This window comes from Cyanistes caeruleus, chromosome 19 (genome assembly GCF_971803275.1).
Source record: "Cyanistes caeruleus chromosome 19, bCyaCae1.hap1.1, whole genome shotgun sequence".
NCBI lineage: Eukaryota > Metazoa > Chordata > Aves > Passeriformes > Paridae > Cyanistes > Cyanistes caeruleus.
Genome location: NC_141719.1, coordinates 2,004,258 through 2,026,785, shown reverse-complemented (window position 1 = coordinate 2,026,785; position 22,528 = coordinate 2,004,258). Strand labels below are relative to the sequence as shown.

Here is a 22,528-nt window from a genome sequence, read left to right as displayed (position 1 = left end):
TAAGACCGGTTTGCTGGTAAGAGCAAACAATTATCATCATGGTTTAATTATCATCACGTGGCTTTGGAACAATTAAAAAAAATAAAATAGAAGAAATTGCATATATGTGTGTGTATGTCTATATATAAACCACTCTTCACTCATTCACCTGGCAGCTGTTTTTAGCCAGAGCTCTCACTTTGGTTCCCACCTAAGCTATGTTACAGCTGTGTCCCGGGGCTGCGAGCCAGACCCTGACCTGGAACTCAAACATTGAACACTTCTCTCACAGAGCAGCCATCCCCAGTGTAGGTGAAGGTACAGGGTTGGGATTCTGCTGGTGCTAGGCAAGGAGGCGTCCCATACGGGAATGTGGGAGGAGAGGATAAGGTCACACCTTCACTGGGCTTTGTTACAGGCTCTTCCAGGTGCTGGCACTGATGGGTGCCACCCGTGGTGCTCACAGTTACCACACCCAGGAAGGGCTGTTCCTTTCCGAAGCTCTGGGTACAAGCGACTCCCGTTCCTCTCCTAACCAAAGTGGTGGAGGGGCCAGACTGGAAGTAGCTTTATAAAAGTGAGCAATGTCCCCAGAGAGGGAGGAGGCCAAGGTGGGACAGTGAAGGGCAGCAGCCTAAGTTCAAACCCAGCAAAGAGGTTACTGGGATCTTGGCTTGTGTCAGAGGGGTTATGGTGTTCCCCAAGGCAAAGGAAAGCTGCATCCTCAGCAGGGAGGGATATGAATTTGCGGGACTATCAGGAGTTTGGAGCAGAAACATGGAGATGGTCAAGGCCAGTTCTGACCTCCCACTTCCTGACGAAGGTGAGCTCAGCAGTGTGAGTTGTTCCCTGCAGAGCAGGGTTTGGGCAGGAGGCTGGGCTTTCTCTGTGCCCCAGGGACTATTCCAGTCCATCTCCCTGACCCTCCCACAACTGAGCAGGGAAACCAGAAGACTAGGATGGAGGAAGATGCTTTCCTACATTCAAAACATACGAGGAAAGAAAAATCTTGGTCTTACCATAAGGCAAGAGGAATCAATATGAGCTGAACTGGGAGAGAAAGAGGAAAAAACGAAGGCAGGATGGACAGGCAGCTCCTGCCCCGACCTCCTCCTCTACTGCCCTTGCACACAGGGTGATGGTTTGCAGTTCCTGGAGGCACTTCCCGAGTGTTCAGGGCTGTATTATCACCTCCATGGTGACTTGGGAATGGAGCAGCACTCCTCATACTTCTAAAACGTGGGACATCCAGCACTTTCCTCAGCCCATCTCCATTCATAAAAGGGGTCAGTACTGTTCCTACTACAAAGATGAGGACACAAGGCCTCCTGCAGGTGAAGGGACTCCCCTGTGTCATGCAGCAGGCTGGAGAGGACCCACAGCTCTGGGGCAACAGTTCCACTGCTCTAATTCAATGTGCTGCCCCTATGACTAGGAGTGTGGGTTTGCTGGAGTTAAGAGGAATGGTCAGAAACCATGTGCTGACATGAACAGCAGTGGCCAAGAGATGAAAGAAAATGAGGGAGAGAATGATGGTGGCAGAAGACGCTGATGCCCTGGGTGTCCGGGAAAGCACGGCAAGGAGTTGTGCCCTGTGGTCTCGGGGGAGTCGGGAGAAGTTTGCAAGGGGCTGCCTGTTTGGCAGAAGCCCTAACCCTAGGGTGAAAATGAGAAATGCGATAAAGCTGCTGGGCCCGGCTGCCGGCCCCCGAGGGGACGCGAGACAGGACAGCAGATGTCCGGGCGCCGCGGGCTGAGGGGCCGGAGTGGCCGATCGCGGTGCGGGGCCCCCCGGCCCGAGGGAGCAGGAACGGAGCCGCAGGACAGCCGGGGGATGCCCCGTCCCCCCGCGGGAGGCAGCGCCGCCTCCGCCCCGCCGCAGCGGTGCCGCAGGCGCGGGGCCCCGGCGGGGAGGGGTTTCGCGGCCCCAGCCGGGGGCGGACGGGCGGCGGGGCCGTGTGTCCTGCCCTGCCGGGGAGGGCCCTGCGCAGCGCCGCCGCCGCTGCTCCCGCTCCGCGCACAATGGCGACTCCCAGCCCCAGCGGCGGCTCCGGGGGGAGCGGGAGCGGGCCCGGGCCGGGCGCCGCCAGCAGCAGCAGCATGCAGGGTAAGCACCGCCGGCCCGGGCGGCGCCGGGCCTCGCCGGGCCGGGCCGGAGCCGCCGCAGGTCTCGCCCTGCCCGGGCCGTGGGGACCCCTGGGCGCTGCCGGCTCGCGTTCCCCGCGCTGGGCCGCGGCTGTGCAGCGGCTGTGCCCGCGGGAAGCCCTGGCCCCGGCTCGGCCCGGCCCCGGCGGCCCCGCTCCGGGCCTGCCCCTCTGGCGGCCTGGTCGCGGCCGGCGCGCGGAAGCGCGGCCCTGGCCCTGCCCGCCGGGGCGCAGGGCCTGCCGGAGCTCGGCCCCGAGCTCGGCCCCGGCCGCCGGGACAAAGGCCGGGCTGGACGCGGCTCCGGCCTCTCCCGGCGGGGAACGGTTCTGCGGCCGCTCCGGGTGACCGCTGCAGGCCGCGGCTGCAGCAGCATCCCTGGGGGGGCCGGCCGGAGCCAAGTGCGCTGGGGGCGGCCCATGGCCGCAGGAGCCCCGCGGTGCGGCCGGGCCGGGGCTGCGGCACGACGGCTCTGCCCCGGCCCCCCGGCCCTCCGCCTCCGCCGTGCGCTTTGCTCAAAACAAACGTTCAAGTAAAATCAGTTCAGCGCGAACTTGCGGTTCAGTTTCGCTCCGTTCCGATGGAAATTTACAATGCTGCAGCGGGTCGTGTTGGTTTCCACCTGCACTTGTTGATGGTTGAGCAGCCTTGCAAAAACGATGGATATTTGTTTTTCAGAAAGGCCTCAGCAGACCCTTTGAGTTTCTCCTTTAAAGTTGGGCCACTGAAAAATGCTCTCTGCTTGAAAAACGTTTTAGGCCTTAGTAAGCTGAGGTGGCACAGTGCTGGTTTGTTTCATTTTTTTGATTAAGTACAGGGACAGTAATATTAAAGAAGTAGTTTACCGTGTTCTGGGACCAGGAAAAAGGAAACGCTCTCTCTCTTGACAGAAGTGCATGTACTGTTGTGAAATAATGTTTGTCACAGTTATTTGCTATATTCTGTGTTCTGTCCTCCTGGTATGGACTGTGCTGAGACTGGTGGGAGCTTGTTTGGCCAGAAAACTCATGATTAAACTGAAGAGTTTGGTATATTTGGAGTAAAAAGTGGAATTTTGGCTCCTTGTAGCTTCCCCTACACGGAGAATTGAGTACCTTTTGGGCCTTGTCAAGGTAGTATTACTTGTCTTTGAAAAACCGGAGTCCCAGACCTTGTGAATTAAATGCATGGGTTAAAAACTTGACCATGATATGCCAAAGCAGTTGTGATGTAATAAGAGCAAGCCTTGTTCTTGTAGTGCAGTTACAACCCTCACTATTGCCTGTTGTATTTCCACATGACCCACTTCTCGTATTTAAATTGTTACTCTGAATCACCTGTATCTTCCAAGGCTGAGAGTTGGTTTTGCACCCTGGCACCCGTGATGCCCTGTGAGCTTGTGGTGATGCATGCTCTCTGCAGTGGATGAAGGGCAGTTGGTTCTTCTGTAGCTGGTTCATAGTGGCTGTTTAAATATGAATTCAGGATCGTGGGCCAGTGTGATGATGCCCAAGTGCTGGTGTTTTTTTCCTAAGGTAACAGGTGAGTGTTCAGGTGTCCCAGGAGGAGTTGTGTGTGGGATCCTGGCTGGGCTCTGGAGCAGCAGGTTGTTGTGGCTTTGATGGTTCTTGGAACTGCAAGAAACTCTGTCCCAGGAGGACCTGTGCTGCCACACCACCTTGGTGGGCTGGGAAGGGGCTGGATGTGGCTGCAGGTGGTGTGCAGGGGCTGGTGGTGTGCAGGCTGCTGGGGCAGCTCTGGCTGCTCTCCAAGATGCACAGTAGCCTTGCCCACAACATGTGTTCCTGCTGATGCCAAGGCAAGCTGAGCTGAACAAAGAAAACCCCACAAAAGTGTCGAGCCTTCCACAGTTGGGATACCCAGCTTGTGTTGTGGTGGGGCTTGAGCAGGCGCTGGAGCAAGGGAGGTGTAGGAATGCATTGCTGGGTGGGGAGGAGAGTAGGTAGGACTGCATCAGTGTTGATTTAATTGGCTTAAACAGCGTGACAATGTGGAGCAAAGAAGTAATTAAGCTGGAAACAAATTATATTTAAAGGAAAAAAAAAAAAGTTTTGCTCAGTTAATTTTCAGCCAGAAACACTGACCTGGCTTGTGCAACTGCTGCTGTGAGGGAGGTGGGAGTGGGAGATGCCCATGCCAAAGGACTGTGAGTGCTCCCCTGGGTAGCAATCAGTTCCTTTTGGAGACCCTGCCCAGAGGCCACGTGCTTGGGCAAGCTCACCTGAGATGAGTCCCTCGCAGGGGGTTTCTCTTTTGGTGTCAAGGCTGGCAGTTTTATAAGGAGTGTCAGCTATGAGGGCATTCATCAGGGCCTGATGGTAGGGAAGAGTTGTGAGGGTGATGGTACAGGGGAGAAGTCTCCAGAGAAATTGAGGCTCATCACATTGATGTCCAGGGCAAGGGCAGCAGATCCAGAAGGTCTCTGCAGGCCACCCAGTTTTGGTCTTAATTCTGTATCTTACATAATTTTTGATACACCCAGGTTAAAGTCATCCAGATGACAATACAAGAAGTGAAGGGACACTGCCCTGTTCTTGAGCTGGGCTCACTGTGTAGCCATGGCCCTCAAACCTGCTTGTCAAGCAAGGGGTTGCTTCAGACCTTATTATTCACCCTTATTCTGCATGCCCCAGCTTCACTCTCACACCATCTTTCAGCTACCTGGATCAGCTGGGGCTTTGTTTCTTCCCAGAGTCTCCTGGCCAGTGCAGTTCATGGTGCTGTGGTCAAGGAGACAAAGGAGAGCTGGAATTCTGAGTATTAAAATAGAACCTATTCCATAATTTTTTTAAATGTCTGTTGCATGCACACTGAAGTCTGTCCAGATGCTGGTGACTGCTGGTGTGAAGAGTTGTCGTTCTTAGTCATGTGTCACGTTAAAGTTCAGGGACAGTCCTGAATATTTAGTGTCCTGGATGTTTTGTGGAGGAAACAGATTCTGTGGGAAGTAGGATACCTTTGACAGTGAATTAAGGAAAAAGCAACACCCAAACTATAATTGGAGTAATTTTGTGTTTCTCTCATTGCCAAGATTAGTAATAGTCATTACTGCTAGCATTACTCAGAAAATGGTAATTTGAAGAATGGTGGTATGAAATCTAGAAATGTAGTTTATTCCAAGGCATAGGGAGAATTTTGATTCTAATTACAACCTGTGGAGTCACTCATCCTAACTACAGTGCCAAAGAGGAACTGGAACCACTTGTAACTGATGGTTATGGAATTAGTTCAGCTGCATTGGGCACTCAGGAAAACTGGAGGCAACTGGGACTTCTCCAAATACTCACTGCCTGGTGTGCTCTGGTGTCTTTAAAAAGCAAAGCAGAGCTACTGCATCTGTCTTCTCAGAGTTACATCATGGCTCAGATGTGTTGCCTGGGAATTCCTGACCGGTTCAACAAGAATTTGGGATTCTCAGTTCCCTTCACCTGTGTGTGGTCCTGTTTGCTCCCTCATTGATGTCTTTACCCTCTTCACCTAACTCCAGCTATTTTAGCAAAAAGTCAGAGGAGGTCTGTCTGTGATGAGAGAGTCCTTGGTGGGGGTGAGGCAAGGAGCCTGGAGAGGGAGGTTGTTAAGAGGTGTCTGAGTGCATGAGGAATTGAACTAGAGTCCCTCTCTTACCCTTGGGTGCCATTCCTGACATCAGTGGCTTACTGAAGTTGGACGATCAGTTCCTGTTTACAAGGGAACTGTCCTGTACCTTTCTCTTTCTGAAAGGAAGAAAAGAGCAGCTGTTTCTTGCTGCCTTGGTGGGTGCATGGAGTGACTGGAGCTGCTCCCCTCCTCACTCTTGCCTTCAGTGGAATTATCAAACCTCTGTGTGTTATCAAACAGTAGCAATGCAGCCTGACTCTGGCAGATTAATGGGTGTATGTCTACTTAGACATATTTGCATTTGTTAAGAATGATAAAAGTTGTGTGGTGAGCAAATCAGTGTATTTTAGTTCATTTGTGCCCCCAGTTTATTCCTGAATGGGCATTATGGCCATGCCTGCTTTGTGTTTGAGTCTTGGCATAAGCTTGTGTGTCTAGGGTTGTATTGGGATGTGGGCATATGGTTTTGCATTTTGTCTTTCCATTTCGTTTTACTTTTAATCAACTGATGTTTTTGATATGTCTGCTTTCCTGGTAAAGGGGCAGCCCAGAAGTACTGGTTAGTCTCCTCAGATGCTGGGAGGCCTTTTCAGTTATTTTATGCTGATTTGAAGAAGCCAGGAGGTGTGGAAGTCACACTGTTGCCCATCAAAATGAGAGTTAGCCTGCAAGAAAAACACAATTTTTCTGATGAAGCAGAAAAAGCCAAAATGTGTGCTTTCCAGACTTCATGTTGTTGAGGAATTCCTGAAATCAAATTTTTGTGTATGCAGTGAAGCATTGCTTACAGGAATCTTGTGCAACCACATTAAGCTCTGCATGTATCAAACACACATAAACAGCTTTTTAGCATCATGCAGCTTTGAAGTTGGATGTCTTCTGTTGGAATTAGGTTTGATAAGATTTTATGTGAAAGAAAATGTGGAGGTCTGCTTCTTGGTGGAGGAAGCAGACTACTTGTTGTAGCCCGTGGAGACTAGAAAGGAAAACTGTGTGCAGACAAGAAGCTGTGCAGGGTGTTTGTGTAGTGCTCTGCCCTGTGGGTAGGAACTGGCAGCAGATATCCATCTCCAGGTTGCACTGAAGTGATGTTTATAAAGAAGGTATAAAAATCTCTGAATGGATGTGATGTTTCTGGCATCCTCTCAAAGGCTGGAGTGCACTGATCTGGACCAGTGTTGGAAAGGTGCTGGTGATATTCCTGCTTTATGTACCCCATTTAAAATGGGTTTCATTGTATTTAAATGCCTCCTTAGATGTGCATGTGTGTCTTTCCCTTGCCCTAAGACAGCAGCATCTGCTCAGGAAGGAGGGGATTGCTATGCTGCAGCAGAAAGGTGAGGAAAACCTGCCTGATACTGGCAGTTGAACCTTTTCACTGTGGTTCAAGTCTCACCTTGGGATATGGGCTTTTTCATGGATATTTGGGTCAGGATGGATTATTTTTATTATTGTACAGTGTTGTCTGCTGGCTTTGGAGAGATGAACAAATGTTTTGGGGATTCCTTTGCTGATCCTGATCATTTATGGTTGCTGGACTGTAACATCTCTTCTGCAGTGAAAAAATGAGTCCCTCCAATGACGCTTGTTCAAAAGAATATGTGTCTTTAAGTCTATTTGCCTAGGAGTTACTGCATTTTTAAACAGTTTTTATATCAGTTTGGTTGATTTCTGGTTTTTGGTTCTCCCTGTGCAGTTCTGCTGCTCCCTTGGCCAATGCCTTCAGTAATGGGAATCTTCCACCATGTTATTCCAGGCTGGTGTTCCCTGCAAAGGGTTTTTGTCTGTCTTCTGGGTACTCAGGTTTCTTTTCATGTTGTGCATTTGTTTGATTGTGGAAGGGATGTGTGAGCAATGGGTAAATGACAGTGCAGTGCTTGTTGAGCATGGAAAAATGTCTTTCAAAAAGGTGTGTTACTATAGCTGGTTTACTTGATGTGCAGTAGTTACTCATGATAAATCCCTGGAGAGAGACACTTCACCTGTGTTTCTTCAGTTCAGCTCATAGATACCTTGAGTACTGTGTCTCTGCTAGGCTGAGGATGAAGCAGCTGTTGCATGTTCATTGTGCCCCTGGTTTGGAGGATGTGTGGAACATGTGTGAGGCTCACCCCTCGCAGCTGGCACTGACTTGGCTGTCAAAATATTGAAATACTTGATTATCAAAATCAATGAGAAGGAAAGTGCTCAGAGTTATCCTGAAGGTGCCGAGGGGTTAAGCCATTGTTCATAAAGTGTGAAATGCAGGGAGGGTGTGTTTCATCTCATTCTCCTGGGACAGGATTGCAGGAAGGATTTGTGCAGCCTTGGAGCTTTGGTTTTTACTTGTGGTAATGTTAGTGTCTGAACAAGACAAAACAATTTTTGCTGTGACTTTGCACCCTGTTTTCTACTCCCACCCACCTCTTTGTACTGCTGCTGAATTGATGGACAAGTTATCTCTGTTACAGATCTCTTGCTGGGGTTTGCAAGGTGGATTTATGTAAACTTTATATAAGATGCTTGGAAAACTGCCACTGCAGGTGACACCTCATGTGGCAGCCTCTCGAAGAGGTGCTCCTGTGCTACCAGTGTTGAACTGACTGCAAGAAGTGTGTGGATGTACCTTTTACATCTGTTTGCTCACCTTGTAGGCATTTCCCATGTTGGGCTGTGATTGTCCCCTTGCCTCATGAGTGGTCCCAGCTCAGGACCTGTTGTCCCTCTGTGGAACTGTGTCTGAGTGAATTGGCCTTTTTCCTGAGACCCTGAAGCTGAAGGATAGACTGCAGGGAGATTTACAGTAGGAGAGACTTGAACTAATTCCTGTGATTTAATACGACAAACTCGGAGCACCCTGAGGACAGTAGGGATATGTTTTAAACCAAAGGATGTAAAAGAAGACTGATAAACTTTGGCAGCCAAATACATTTGGAAATAATGATAAGGAGGGAAGGGAGAGCTGAAAACTTGCTCTGCCTCAGCAGCTGAGCTGCCACAGCCTCAGCAGTAAAGCTTTGTCAGCCTCAACATGTGCATTTTGAAGCTGGTGTCCTGGACAGGCTGTGGTGCTGATTTTGGTTCTAAACTTCTCATTCCACTTCTAGTTTATGTTGCATTACTCTGGTTCTTATGGTCACCTGCAATCATACTGGGTTTGCTTTGCTTGAGGGGAAGCTTTAGATCTCGAAGCTCCCCATGATGTGAGTTTCCTGGTCTGCTTAGGTGGCTGTTTCTTCAAGATTAGTCCTGCAGTTCATGCAGATGTAACATGTGTGTGTTTCCTCGTGGTTAGGTGGAAAGGTGCAAACGTGATTTTTATCAGATGTCATAGGTTTGTTTAAGCAGGGTCCCAGTGGAGCTCTGCAGCCCGTTTGGGTGCCTGCTCCGTGCCTGCATAGATCCTGTGTGGGGTATCTTTGGCCTGGATTTGCATCAGGAGTATCATGTGATGCTGCAGAGCATCTTCCAAAATGTGTGACCTTGACACCTCAGGCTGTACCCTCGGTAGTGAGATCCCTGCTATTGCTGTTAGTGAGGAAATACTACACGGTGTATTTTTCCTGGTTCTCCTGTCAGGTGAGCTGAGCTGCTGTGCACATGGGCAGTATAGTGACAGTGTTTAGTGTGTTTGGCCCGTTTACTTCCATATGAGCATCGAGGGACATGGGAGTATGTGTACTGCACAAATTGTGTATTTATTAACTGCTAAATTGATTTCCTCTTCTGCAAATCAAAGCCTTGGTGTTTGCCCTTTACTGGGGGCAGGGTGAGCCCTCCAGAAACCAGACAGCTCTGCTGGTCCTGGAGCAAACAAAGAGTCCAAGCACCAGGAATTAGTCTGTGTTTTGAATAATTTATCTGATCTTTCTGAGGTGCTTCGGGAGATGCCCTGTGGCGTAAGGAGGACAGCTGTTGGGAGCAGAATGGGAATTTATCCTTTATCTGTTTTTGTCTAGGCTTATTTTTTTTCCTGTGGACCAAAAGGGTTGTGTGGTTTGCTTTGGACCTAATTCACTGAAAGTGGTTCTCTGAAGTGAATTAGCTATCACTTTGCTTTTGGACCAGAAAGCAAAGTGTTTGTACTTTGAAGAGGTTTGTGGACAGAGATAAAAAAGTTTCCTTTAAAAACATATGGCTGTGTTGTTTGACCTGGGAGGGGTTGTGGACTAAGATGAAAGCACTGCATTTGGAAGTCTCTTCTGAGGAGCAGCAGGACCATATTTGAGTTTTCCTGTAAAGACCGGTTCCTCTCCTGAACACTGTCCGTTCAGGACTTGGTCTCATGCCAAACTCTGGAAACCTCAATCCTACCTTTGATACCCCCTTGTTTCCTCTTGTCCCACTCAGAAACCTGCATGGGCAGAATGGCTTTGTGCAATGCTGAGGAGATGTTCAAGGTCCTTTTTGCCTTGGGGTAGCTGCAACAATCAGTGTGTGGGAAGTGGGATATTTGCATATCAGCTTTTAGAACTGGTTTACTTTGTGATTTGGGGAAGAGGTCAGCTTTCTGATCTAGTGTAGGCCAGCTGTTGTCACTAGAAAGTGTGACACTAAGGTGTAAATAAGTATGCAAGTTTATACAATAGAGTTGTGAATGAGCTCAGACTTCTGTTGGAAGAAGAGAGTTAGATGCAAAGATTTAGATATGTGCTGCTTTAGGCAGCAGTTTGGCAGTTGGGTTCTTTCTGCACTGGAGCTACATGTTGTGGAATATCTGAACAAGCCTGCCAGCATTCTCCTGGAAATGCAAAATCTATTTTAAAATATATTTCTAATTAATTTGTTTCTTTTTGAGAAGAATTGGACTAATAGTCTGGAGCTTATCTGCCCAGTTGGTTATGCCAGAGTCATAGATAAGCAGATAAGCTCTTATGGGTTAAACTTTGCCACTCTTGTTTCAGTGCTAGATGTCCATGGGGCTGAGAACAAAAATTTACTCTCTGGCCTGTTTCTGTGGTTTCATCCCTGCTGATCCTGCTGATGAGGACTGTCGCTGAGGAAATGGGAGAAGGATCTTTTCAGCAAGTGTGGAAGTGGCAAAGATTGAGGAGGAGTGGTGGGAGCTGGTGTCTGAGGCTCATGTGTGTCTGGAGGGTCATGTGGGAGGGCTTAGCTGGCTTCCCCATCAGGGCCATGATTTGGAATCTTCTGTGAGTTGAAGAAATTCCCAGTCTGATTTGTTGGTTTGGCTATTTATTTCCTGCCCTACAAAAAATACAGGAAATGAAGAATGTGTGAATGCACAGTTTATTTCAATGAAGCCATGCAATGTTTCTAGGTCTGGTAATTTGCTTTAATATAGGCAGGCCTTAGTCAGGGCTGACTTGAATGGGAGCCTGGAACTGAACTGGCAGCAGGAACCCTGCTTCATCGTGAGCTGCCAAAAGTCTGAGCGGCACCCTGTCCCATACCAGGGCACTGTGCTGCTCTCACAGTACCTGGGACACAGTCCAGGAGCCACTTGTCCACAGTGTTGTTTCCACATAGTAAATAGCAGCTTTTTGGGAAGGTTTGTGTAGGGTTTCCCTCTCAGAGCTGAGTGATACTCTTTTTGGGAAGGTTTGTGTAGGGTTTCCCTCTCAGAGCTGAGTGATACTCTGACTTCGGCAGCAGAGCTCTTACTGCCCAGTGTTCTCAGAATAATCTTGTACTGTCCTGACTCCTTGAGACCCAAACCAAGCACAGATAATACTTTCTTCAACAGGCTGATGTCCTTGCTGTTGAGCAATGCAGAAATGGAGGGTGAATATCTTCCTGTCCCTTCAGACATTGTGTTCAAGAGTCGTGGGTTTAGCAGCCAACACAGATCGCTCCATGGCAGCTGAGCTGGTGAAGGGGAAGTTTGGGTCCTCTTCACCCAAGCTGTCAGGAGCTGCTGCTGCTTTATTGCCCAGCAGGACAGCACCCTGACTCCTTCCAGGAGAAAAGTGACTGCTCTTCCAACCTTGATTTAATCTCAAGTATGGCAGTTGTTTTAGATAACTGTGGGTTTGAGAAGATCTGGTCCATGTTAGGACTCAAAGAAATGCAAAAACCTTTGGAAACCACTTTGAAAAGAGAAGTAAAATAATGACATACAGCAACACAGTGAAAGAATTGTCTGCACTGCATGGGCACCCACATTCTACTGGGACCAGCCAGAGCCCAGCTAATGCCCTTACCCCCTGCTAAGGGACCTGGCAAGCTGGGTGCCCAGTGATTCCTATGACAAGTTTAATATTTGGTTCCACTAGTTACCCCTTTCTACCTCATGCATAAGTGTCAGACTCCTCTTTAAGAACAGCTAGGACTCCTGGCTTTCAGTAGACTATTTCAGTCATTTGTTACCACACCTTAATGACTTCATGGCACCCATGTAGCTGTTGATCTGGCATCTTCAACATGTATCTGCTGCTCCATCTGTAATGCCTGTGTATTGGAGGTGTTTTAGGGTGTGATGGTATTCCTGCCCTGGTGTGCTTTGGGCTAGGCAAGGAACCAGCCTCCTCTCTCCTTTCCAGCATATGGGTGCACTGTTCTACTGATGTGATGTTATTTGCAGTATCGTTGGAGTTCACATTGTCTCTGGAGTTTGCTGATGGTCTTGTGTGGAGCAGAAAACATGGGCAGCAAGGCCAGGTTGATATACCGCAGCTTTCCCCCTTCTCAGACGCCTCTGAGGGCAGCAGCACCAGGAGCAGACCTAAGCTGTGCTAATGCCATGAGCAGAGATGATTTTTACATCATTGATACAAGGTCATGCAGCTCCCACCTTCTCAGCAAAAACTTGGGAGACGTGCTCTAGTGGACAGGTTGCAGCATCATAAACCAAGACACTGTGGGTCACTTTGCTCTGTGGTGAGCATGGGCCAGGTGGGCAGCAGTGCTGGCTTGGCCACAGGCCACACATGGGTGGCTGCAAAGGTGGAAAACTTCTTTGTGGTGCTGGGACACCTTGTGGGAGCCAGGAGGGGACACTTGATGCTTTTGTGTGGGGTGGTCAGTTTGTATGTAGGGCTTGTGCATGCATTCCTTTTCCTGGAAGCTTGGAGGGTTAAGGAGTTAAAAGGGACAAGGGCAAGGGAAGAAGATAGCTGGATCTGAGTTGGGGCTACTGGCTGATATTTTTGCAACAGTCTTCTGTTACCCAGCGTGAGACCGCGGGGATTAGCTGGGCAGACTCTCAGGCTCCTTCCGGACTGAGGGCCCGCCTGCCCTCTGCACACCAGTAGAGCTTTTTTTACACAGGCTTTCAAAATCCAATGCACTTGGGGAATTTTTATTGAGGGGTTTTATGGTGCTTATTTCTTTAGCAGTGAAATTTTGTGTTTGCCCCGTAGTTATTTACCCTAGCAGAAGGGTAAACAGCAAGGTTGCTGCTTCCTGAGAGTGCAGTGGTGCTAAATTCCTTGTGCACATTGCTGTAGTGCCTGCATCCCAAAGGCTGCTGGATCACACCTGCCTCTTCTGAGTGTTGCCTTGTCACTGCTCAAAGAGTGGGAGCTTTGCCATGATCTGTCCCTTATATCAAGCAATGAATCTGTACCCAGGTCTGTAGTATGGTTATCTGGTGTGATCTTAGTGTTATTAGGAAGAAAATCTTTGCTTGGGAAGAAATTGTTCCCTGGGAGGGTGATGAGGCCTGACAGCTGCCCAGACCAGATGTGGCTGTCCCTGGATCCTTGGAAGTATCTAAGGCCGGGCTGGATGGAGCTTGGAGCACCCTGGCATAGTGGGAAGTGTCCCTGCCCATGGCAGGGCGTGGAATGAGATGATTTTCAGTCTCTTCTCACTCAAATTGTCTGGGATTCTGTGAGTCTGGCTTGGCTGCAGGAAATGCTGCTTTCCCAGGTTGCTGTTGTACAGGTGAACTGTCATTAGCAGGACTTAAGGGGAATTTCCCAAAAAGCCACTGTACATACCCTCCCCTTCTCTGGGTGGGTGTCTTTGATAAAAGTGTGGAAAGCTGTGCTTGACCAGGTCTGGTCTTTTGCTGTGGTGGCAGTGCTGGAGAGCTGGGCTTCTGTGGGAAATTGCCTGGGCATGAGCAGCTGGACCATCTGTTTTAAAATATTGTTTAATATGGAGAGATCTACTCCAAACCTTCAGCTTACTGGGAACAAAACAATCTCTTCAGTCTTAAAGTTTGTTTCTTCATACAGTACCCTGGTCCACTCCTTTCCTAGCAGATGCCAGTGTTTGTCCCCTGGATCCTGAAGATGGGACTGCTCTGTATTCAAAGCAGTGCAACCTAAAGCTTGATTGGAAAAAAAAAATCAGTTTTATTTATGTTTTTAGAGGAAATGTTGAAAGATAAAAGGAGATTCTTAATGCTGGTGCTCTCCTTTCCGTGAATGAATGAGAAAAGGTCACTTACTTTAGGCTTTCAGATAAGCTTCTGTGGAAAAGCACAAAGAGAGAAAGCTATGCCTTTTTTTTAAACATTATCCTTGCTTTCTTACCAATATTGCTACTGAGAATTTGGTTTTTCTTGCAGCTAACCAGATAGACCATTCCTCCTCCTGAGAGAGCCAGTTTCTCACAGTGCTGGTGCAGCAAGATCTCAAGACTTCTTAAAAGGTCACCAGTTGTTGAGATAGATTTGTGCCTTCTGCTTTGCCTGTGACATAAGGGTAGCATGGTTTGTTTCAGTTTTTGGTGGTTTTTTTTACATAAATCTGAATTGTAGAAGTCTTGTGCCTTTGCATTTATTTAATTTTCAATAAAGATTTTTTTTTTTGTTTTTACTCTGTGTGCAAATTTGTTGCAGCGATTTTAATATCTGAAGAGATAATTGTTAATGTTTTATAAACAGTTGATGTCTTTGGGTTTTATCTCAGTATATTTTGTGACAGTTCAGAGACATGGCTTCTGAGATACTGTATATAGAAAATCCTTTGTTGGCCATTAGTTTTCACAGACTGGTGTTTTTCTGTCTTGGAAGAGCTGAGAAGGAGCCATGCTTCAGTGTTCCAGCACAGAGTGAGCCCATGTGTCAGAATTACTCCCCTAGGACAGGGTTGGAAAGCACCTATTTATTCTTTAATAGCTTTCTATTAGCTCAAGGTATACAGATATTTGGGTAACTTGGTGCTTGAAGCTGGAATTTCAAACAAGCTAGAGCTCTGTGGCAGGAACTGAGGCAGATGTACAGATCTTTCTGGTGAATACCAGAGAGGACAGTGACTGAGGTGTGAAAAGAGATGGAAGGGAAGCATCTGCCCCAGGGAGCTGTTGCCTGGAGGTGTCTGGATGGGGAGAAGTGGCCTGTGGGCACAAGGGAGCAGTGACCTGCTGGTGACTGTATGATGGAGCTGTTTTAATGGCTCTGCAGGTGAAACTGAGTTAGAGATGGGACTTGCTGGGAACAGCTGGCACCCCATGGTTCATATGAACTGTGACAGCCCAAGAAGGTTAATTAATATTTATTAAGGACAGTGGCTTGCTTTTTTGTCAGACTTGCTGCCAGCACACAGTTGTTTGGCATGTTAAGACTGTAAATGCAGGAGTTTAGTTACTTCCACAGCAATGCTTTTCAGCTGAAGCTGAGATCTGCTGTCAGGGATAGAGTGTTTGAAGGGTTGAAGTCTGCTACCAAACAAAAATTCTTGACTAAAATATATTCCACAGGAAAAAAAAGCAAATAGAAGGCTTTGTCATCTGCTGATTTTGCAATATAACAAAGTTTTTCCAGAGCTCAGCAGCTGGGTCTAACTGGTAGGTAGCCCCTGCAGTAAACTGGTGATGAATGGGATCTTAGGGAAGGGAATTGGTTGTTTTGTCATTTCCGGAGTTCAGGGGTTCTGAGGCTGCCACAAGCCGAGGACTGATAACCAGTGAATCCTTTCTGCCCAGCCCTGTGCACTGTATTGGCTACCTGGAAGTGTAGGAAAGCACGGGAGCTGCTTTGCTTTGCTGGTGGCAGGGGACTGCAGAGCACAGCTGCTGGTAGCATGGAAGCCAAAGGGCTTCCAGAGAGCAGGTGACAAAAATCCCTACAGCATCACTGTGGCTTTCTGACCTTGACAGTTTTGGAGTGAAAATGTGTGCTTCCAGCTCTGGAATTGCAGTGCACTTTGCCCTGCAAGCAGCAATGTGCTGGTGGTTTCTCACCTGCTCTGCTCTGAGCCATGGGCTGCCCCAGGAAGGCTGTTAAATGGTTCCATTAAATTCACTTCCCTGACTCCTATGCCTGGAGGCAGGAATGCAGCTAGGTCAGACCCAGGAGGCTGAAAAGCATTAAGAAAAAGCCTTAAACCAGTACTTTAGCACCTCTTTGCTGGAGCATCACAGTTTGCCTTAAAAATGCAGAAGATACACAAGAATAGTTGATAATACTGGGATGTGTCCACATGCTCTTGCTGCTGGGCAGTTCCTGAAGTGTTGCCTAGTGGAGATATTCAGCTCCAAGAGTTGTGGTTGTCTCTTTCTCTAGAACAACTGCTGTTGTGCATCTGCATGTAGATAGTCTTGGTTTGCACAAAGTTGTTCATTGCCTGAGTTATTCCAAGGAAGGTTTCACATCTCACTAAGAGGAAGAACGAGTGCCTGCTCGCTTGCTGGGGCTGTTGGCCTGGTTTGCTGCTTTGGAAGTCTGGATCAAACATGGTCAGTTGGCTGGAGTTAGTCATTGAATCATAGGATGGTTTGGGTTGGAAGGGACCTTAAAGCCCTTCTCATTCCACACCCCGGCCATGGGCACGGACACCTTCCACTATCCCAGGCTGCTCCAAACCCCATCCAGCCTGACCTTGGACACTTCAGGGATGGGGCAGCCACAGCTTCTCTGGGCACCCTGTGCCACGGCTTCGCTGTCCTCATGGCAAAACATTTCTTCCTTGTGTCCAGGCAAACCCTACACTCTGTTAGTTTAAAACCTGTGCAGGTAAAGATGAGACTCCTTGTCAGGAAGTTCAGCCTAATATAAAGTAATGGGAGTGGGCCTTGTCCATCCTGCTGGGTGGGACTGGGGGGAGCCTTTGATGAGCTGGGTGGGCTGGATCTGGGACCTTCCTCTGGGCAGAGCCATGGCTGGAACAGCTGCCTGTGCTGCAGGATGTGTCAGCCCAGAGAGCTGCTGAGAGCTTGTTTACCCTTTAGATTTTAACCAGGCAGATTAAGAAGTGAGCTAACAGGAAAGCACTTAAGAAGATTCTTTTGATAGAACAAACCCCATTTGTTCCTGGCAAAAGTGGTTTATAGCAAAGAGAAATTTTGATGTTGAGTATTTTCCATTAAAATACTGTTAACTGCTAAATAGTGACAGTGTGTTTGCTTTAATTACCCCCAGAGTGTATTTTAATTGTACTTTTCTCTTTAAACCATTTGTTAAAGTGCTGGAAGTGTATTTGCTGACTTTGTGCATGTTCCATGCAAATGTCACATGTATTTTGAGGGAAAGGATGACAATAGCATGAATGCGTTTATCCATTTAGCTTTCCCTTTCATAGGCAATTTCTGTTGGTCGTACTTACCAGCAATTAATGAGAATGACAGGAGCTATTTGGTGTTAATTTATTTTTTCAAGTACTCAGTGATTGTTGATGATGAAGCTGGTGGCACTTAGAGTGCAGGAGGGGTCTGGCCTGGATCTGGCACAGGCTGGCACATACCTGTTGTCCTTTCCCGTTAAGTGATGGTTTCTGCTGTGCCTCCACTTCTTTTCCTCCAGAAGAGCACCTTTAATTTGAAAGTGGAGGTTATTTTGTGCTGAGAAGGAAAAGGCAGTTGCTGTTCTCTGTGCTGGAAGATCAAAGGTTTTTGCTGGCAAAAGATGCTTTGCAGATCCTCTGCTTGTTGTAAATGAAAGGAATGTAACACAGGTGTCTGAATTTCTCTTGTAAGCCATTGAGAAGTGGCAGGATTTGATCCCCAGTGCTCTACAGCCCTTCCATGGGAAATCAGCAGCAAGTCTCAGTTCAGGCTGGCAGATTTGCCTTAGTGAATAATTCTGCAAAACTGTGCTGTCAGGTGAGGCACGAGGTGTGTTGATGTTCTGCTAACCTAGATTTGGGAGACCCTGACAGTAAGCAGTCAGGGTATTAATAAATGGTGAAATGAGGGGGAAAATATCCAGTGGAACTGATTTCCTGTTGGCCTAAAGAGAGCAGATTTTAGCTTGCAGCTTCTGCTGTTCACTGGGATACAGCTCTCTGGAGCAGTAGGATGCAGTTCTGAACTTCCCTGGCTGAGGTCCCCTGTCCCATGACATTCCTTGCCCAGGCAGCAGCCCAAGCCATTCTCAGTTTCTGTGTGTTGGGTTCCTGCCTGTGCCCAGATCTGCCTTGTCTGTAGGAAGGGCTGTTCCCAGGGGTAGTTTCCTTCCCATTTATGTTTTGCTGACAAGTCCATATAAAACAAATGAAAGGGTCAGGGGCGCTTCTCTTTTTTTCTGTTTCTATTGGGGTTGCAAAACTCAAAACTGAAATTTATTTCCCAGACTTTGATGTGAAGATCCCTTCACACTGTAATTTTATTACAAGACCCCAGCCCTATGGTCAGGACCTGTTAACAGTGCTGTGAGATAAATACAAAGTATTAAAAAGCACTCCTTTTTTCACTTGTAAAAACTGTTGCAATAAAAAGGCAGCAGAAGTTCCTGTGCTGTGGAAATAAAGGATTTGTGTCTCCTTTGGGGGAGCAGAACCCTTAGAGCTGGGTGGCAGGAGACCAGAGCTCTCTACAGAAATTTCACCTCCCAACTGTGATCCATGTGCTGGAGCCAAGCTCTGCAGAGGCTTGGGTTTGTCCTGTCTGGGAACACTGGGGTTTTACTCATCTGGAACCACACAAAAAAGGAAAACCACAAAACCTTCAGCTTCCTGCTCTGCAGGTAACATGATTGCAGCTCCTCATTTCTCTACTTTCACTTTCTGCAGTGTTTCCTTGCATTAGGAATGGCTATATTAATTTATTTAAATATTTAAAATATTTTTGGCTTTTTAGATCTCTCTTCACTGACAGGATGCAAGGTCTTTGTCTAGAGTTGCATCAGCTGATGTTGCAAAGCCAGTCTGTTGTTCATTGCTGTGGAAGTGTCTTGCTGCAGATCCCTTGGCTGTTGGTTTGGAGTCAGACTTTTTGTGTCCATCTGTGCAGCTCTTCCTTCAGGATGAGTTTTTAATTGTTGTCACACTTCTGTATTATCTTTTCTCACAAGGAAGTGAGAAATTCTGCCACATAAGTAAATATCCACAATGCTGTTGAGAGCAGCCAGCTGTTGGAGGCACCTCCAGCAATCTGCCAAGCTCCTGAAGGCAGCAGCCCTGTGCCCAAATCCCTGGTTGATTCCAGCCTTCAGTACAGCTGTGCAAGGGATTTGGTACCTGCTGCCTTCATTCCATCCAGCAGAGCAGCAGCTCATTCCTGGCATTGTGTGTGTTTTGTCACTTGAATGACAATGTTGGGCAAGAGTGCCATCACCTTGTGTCTTTCTGAAGAGGGTTTGATGCTGCCAAGCTATTAAAGCTGCAAACTCTGTTGGAAACATCAGTCATTAGACAATCCCTGACATGTCTCAGCAGTGGGAATCAGGGCTTCCTTCTTGTGCTTGTCCTGCTACAGGGTATTGCTAATTTGTACTGAATGCTTTACAAGGCAGTACAAAGCTGGAATTTTTATGAGTACACAAGATTTTTATTATTTTTTTGTGGTAAGGAAAGCATAGCCCAAAAGCTGGTGTTCACAGAGCCATGGTGTGATGTCTAACAAAGCCTCTGAGTGTTCATTAAGTTATTTTGGTGTTGAGAAATAACTGGCCTGTGGGTGTTTCTGCTGGATTTCAGCATGAGGAAAGGTTTGAAGAAAGTAATGAAAGTGAACCAAAGTTCATTTAAGTATTTTTTTTAGAGTTTTTTTCCTTTTTTTTTTTTTTTTTTATCCCTTGCTATGTGAATTTTCCTTCATTTTCCCCTCTCCAGTTCCCTGGAAAGTGGAGTAATTCAAGTGCTGGGAGATGAGCTGTGACATGGCAGCAGGGCACTCCTGGCCATAGTGGAGGTGTGCTGGGTTGTGCACATCCTTTGTGGCATCGAGGATCTGCTCTCCTGCAGACAGGGAGTGGATCCAGTGGGAACACCCAGACCTGTTGTGTGGTCATGGGGAGATCTGTGCTGCTGCTGCACTGGACTGAGTGATGGAAATTCAGCAAACTCAGGTTGTGTCTCAAATGCAAGTGTCAGGGTAGGTCCTGTGTGACATGGGGAGAGAGTGGGTGGTGGCACAGGTGACAGACTGTGTCTCTTCTGACAGCCTGTACAAAGCTGAGCTGCTGTGTTGGGTTTGTGTCATTCAACTTGACTTGGAGTCTGAGGGCTTCAATCAAGTGTTGGGTTGAGTTGGGTGAGCTCTTGGCAGCCTGGCATGATGGGTCTGGCACTCACAAGGCAATGAGAGGATGGGATCTGACTGGGGAAGTTAAACCCAGGAACAGTCATTAAGTACAGAGATATCATGGCTGACTGAGATGGCCTTGAGCTGGAAGTGGTTGGAGGATGAAAGAATATCATGAAGGATGATCAAGAAGGATGTTGTAGCTTTGGTTATCACTCTTTGCATTGATGTCTCAGTGCTGTGATGGAGGGCACTATAATGTGCTAGATGGACCACTGCAGCTGTTCTTATGCCCTTTGTATTTGGATCTAGCCCTTACCCCTGGAATTAGAGCATCGTTTTCTGAAATCCTGATTGGAGAAGTACAAAAATAGATCAGATAGATCTATCTACAGATACCACTTCTAAAGCTTACTACAAAATTTCCTTGGAATAGTGTCTAAAGCTTGCCCAACTGAGTGTTTTCAAAGACAACTAAAAGCTTTATATGCTCTGCAGACTTGCAAGTTAATTTCTTGCTTAAGCAACTTCACAGACCTCCATTAAAATTCAGCAGAACTAAGCAAAAATACCCATTGAGACCACATGTTCCAAGGTGTTCTTAAGATCCATATCAAAATCTTTCCTGGTGTAACAGTGCAGAAAGAACTTTGCAGCTGAGACCAGGTTTTCAGAAGGGCTCAGTTCCTCTCTAAGGCTCTGAATACTGATCAGTTTTTTGGGACAATGGCACGTGTGAGCACTCAAAAGCAAGAGACCTGTTCATGTGTAGCAGATCCAAGCTTGAAAAATTGGCTTGGTGTATTTTTAGTTATGCACAGATGTCAGGCTGGTAGTATTTGGAAAAAAAAACGCTTTATATTACAAAGTTTTGGATCCAGACATGAAGATCTGCAATGCTTGCATTGTGTAAAGGGTTACCCAGCCCAGTGCTGGGTTCAGAGCATTTTCCATCCCCAGGAGAGTGTGAATCCTGTTAAAAGCCCACTCCAGTACGAGTTTCCTCACTATAGTAAAGGTTGTTTCCAACATTTTATTTGTGCATGTTAGTGCAGCTTGAACATTTTCACATACATACTTTCTCAGCTTATTCTTTCTAGTTATTTAACTAGTTGGTGACAGGCAATATGTAACTATTCTTATTCCCCTGCCTCTGGAGGATTTCTTATTTTATGATTCTGTGACTGTAGAATTCAGTCTGGTGGCTGGGTCCAGGGTGTTTATTAGAGCCAGTGGGATGCAGGCTGTGATTGATGTTGCCAGTTTGCTGGCCTAAGGTATTTAGAGGGATGATGGAAACATGCTTGTTCCTTTATCCAAAGAAACTAAGTCCTTTCCATTGACCTTAAGCAAAGGCCTCAAGGCCAGATATTTTTTCCTTGCTTTTAATCGAGTACAGGCTCCTAAAATTAAAAGGAAAAATAATAAAATCAACCAAACCCCCTCCCCAGTCCTCCTTCCTGTGGTATATTTCATAATTGTTGCCGTGCTGTTTCATATTGAAAAAGTACCTGGCATGGCCCTTTGCATAATTTATTATTGTTGTTCACCAGAAGAGGCTCCAGGTGCTGAACAATAAATTTCCCAGGGCAGTGTCACCCTTTGTTTCTGACACCTGCTGTGTGACAGGCTCAGCTCTGCAGGGTTATGCCGTGGCTGCCTCAGGCACAGATTACAGGAATATTTTGGGTGAAGCAAAGTGCTGCTGTGAGAGCAGACATAGACTCCTGGTCTGGCAGCACTTCCCATGTGGCCAGTGGAGCCCTCCAGGTTCTCTCCAGCAGTGTTTCACCAGGCTTGGCACTGGACTGTGACTGTGAGCCATGTGTTAAATGCAGCTCTCCAGCTGGAAATTGCCTGAACCCCAGTTTGGGCTGGAAGCTGCTGTCTGACCCAAGTGCTGCACTCTCCCGTGGGGGAGCTTCAATTCTATTATACAAATGGTGTTGCCATGCAGGGTAGCATCAGGGATAATATTAAAGGTTACCAGTGGGTTTTGGAGAGTCCAGAGACTTCATTCTCAGGTTTTGCTTTTGGGAGTTTCCAGTCTGAGGGAACTAATCTTAATCCGATTGCAATTTCTTGCCCTCTAAGCTTAACCTACTTTACCAGTCCTGGTGGTGGAGGTATTTATAGATGCTGGAAGTGCTGTTGGATGTAGCCCAAAGTATCCTGCATTGCCAGTCATGGAGGTGGGTGTCTGCTGGTGCAGCTGTGAGCTGCCTCCCACCCCCAAATCATGCAGATGTCTCACTAAAATATTGTCTAGTATGTGTGTTTTGCTATGGAGTGTGCTCATGAAGGCAGTGGCCAGTAATCCTTCCTGAGTCCTGGGTGCTCCTGGCTTGGGTGTTTGTACTCCCTAGCTGGAAGCACACTTGGGGCTGTGGGTGAATTATGGCTAAATCCTTTTTCTAATGAAGTGACTCCTAAAAATGAGCATACTTAGCTTATTCCTGCAGTGCAAAATCATCTTTTCAGATTTGAGTGCTGACTCTTGGATTATACAAAATTGAAG

At 47.3% G+C, this 22,528-nt stretch overlaps 1 protein-coding gene across 1 annotated transcript in view; it reads left to right on the top strand.

The window, feature by feature from the left end:
- The first annotated feature begins 756 nt into the window (after positions 1-756).
- The window catches only part of MAP2K4 (mitogen-activated protein kinase kinase 4), a 67,254-nt gene continuing 45,482 nt past the window's right edge, over positions 757-22,528 (top strand). Inside the window, exons 1-3 of the mRNA XM_086857765.1 lie at positions 757-802; positions 1,415-1,418; positions 1,665-2,086. Of these exons, the coding sequence (XP_086713891.1) occupies positions 757-802; positions 1,415-1,418; positions 1,665-2,086 (472 nt within the window). The remainder of the gene's footprint in view (positions 803-1,414; positions 1,419-1,664; positions 2,087-22,528) is intronic.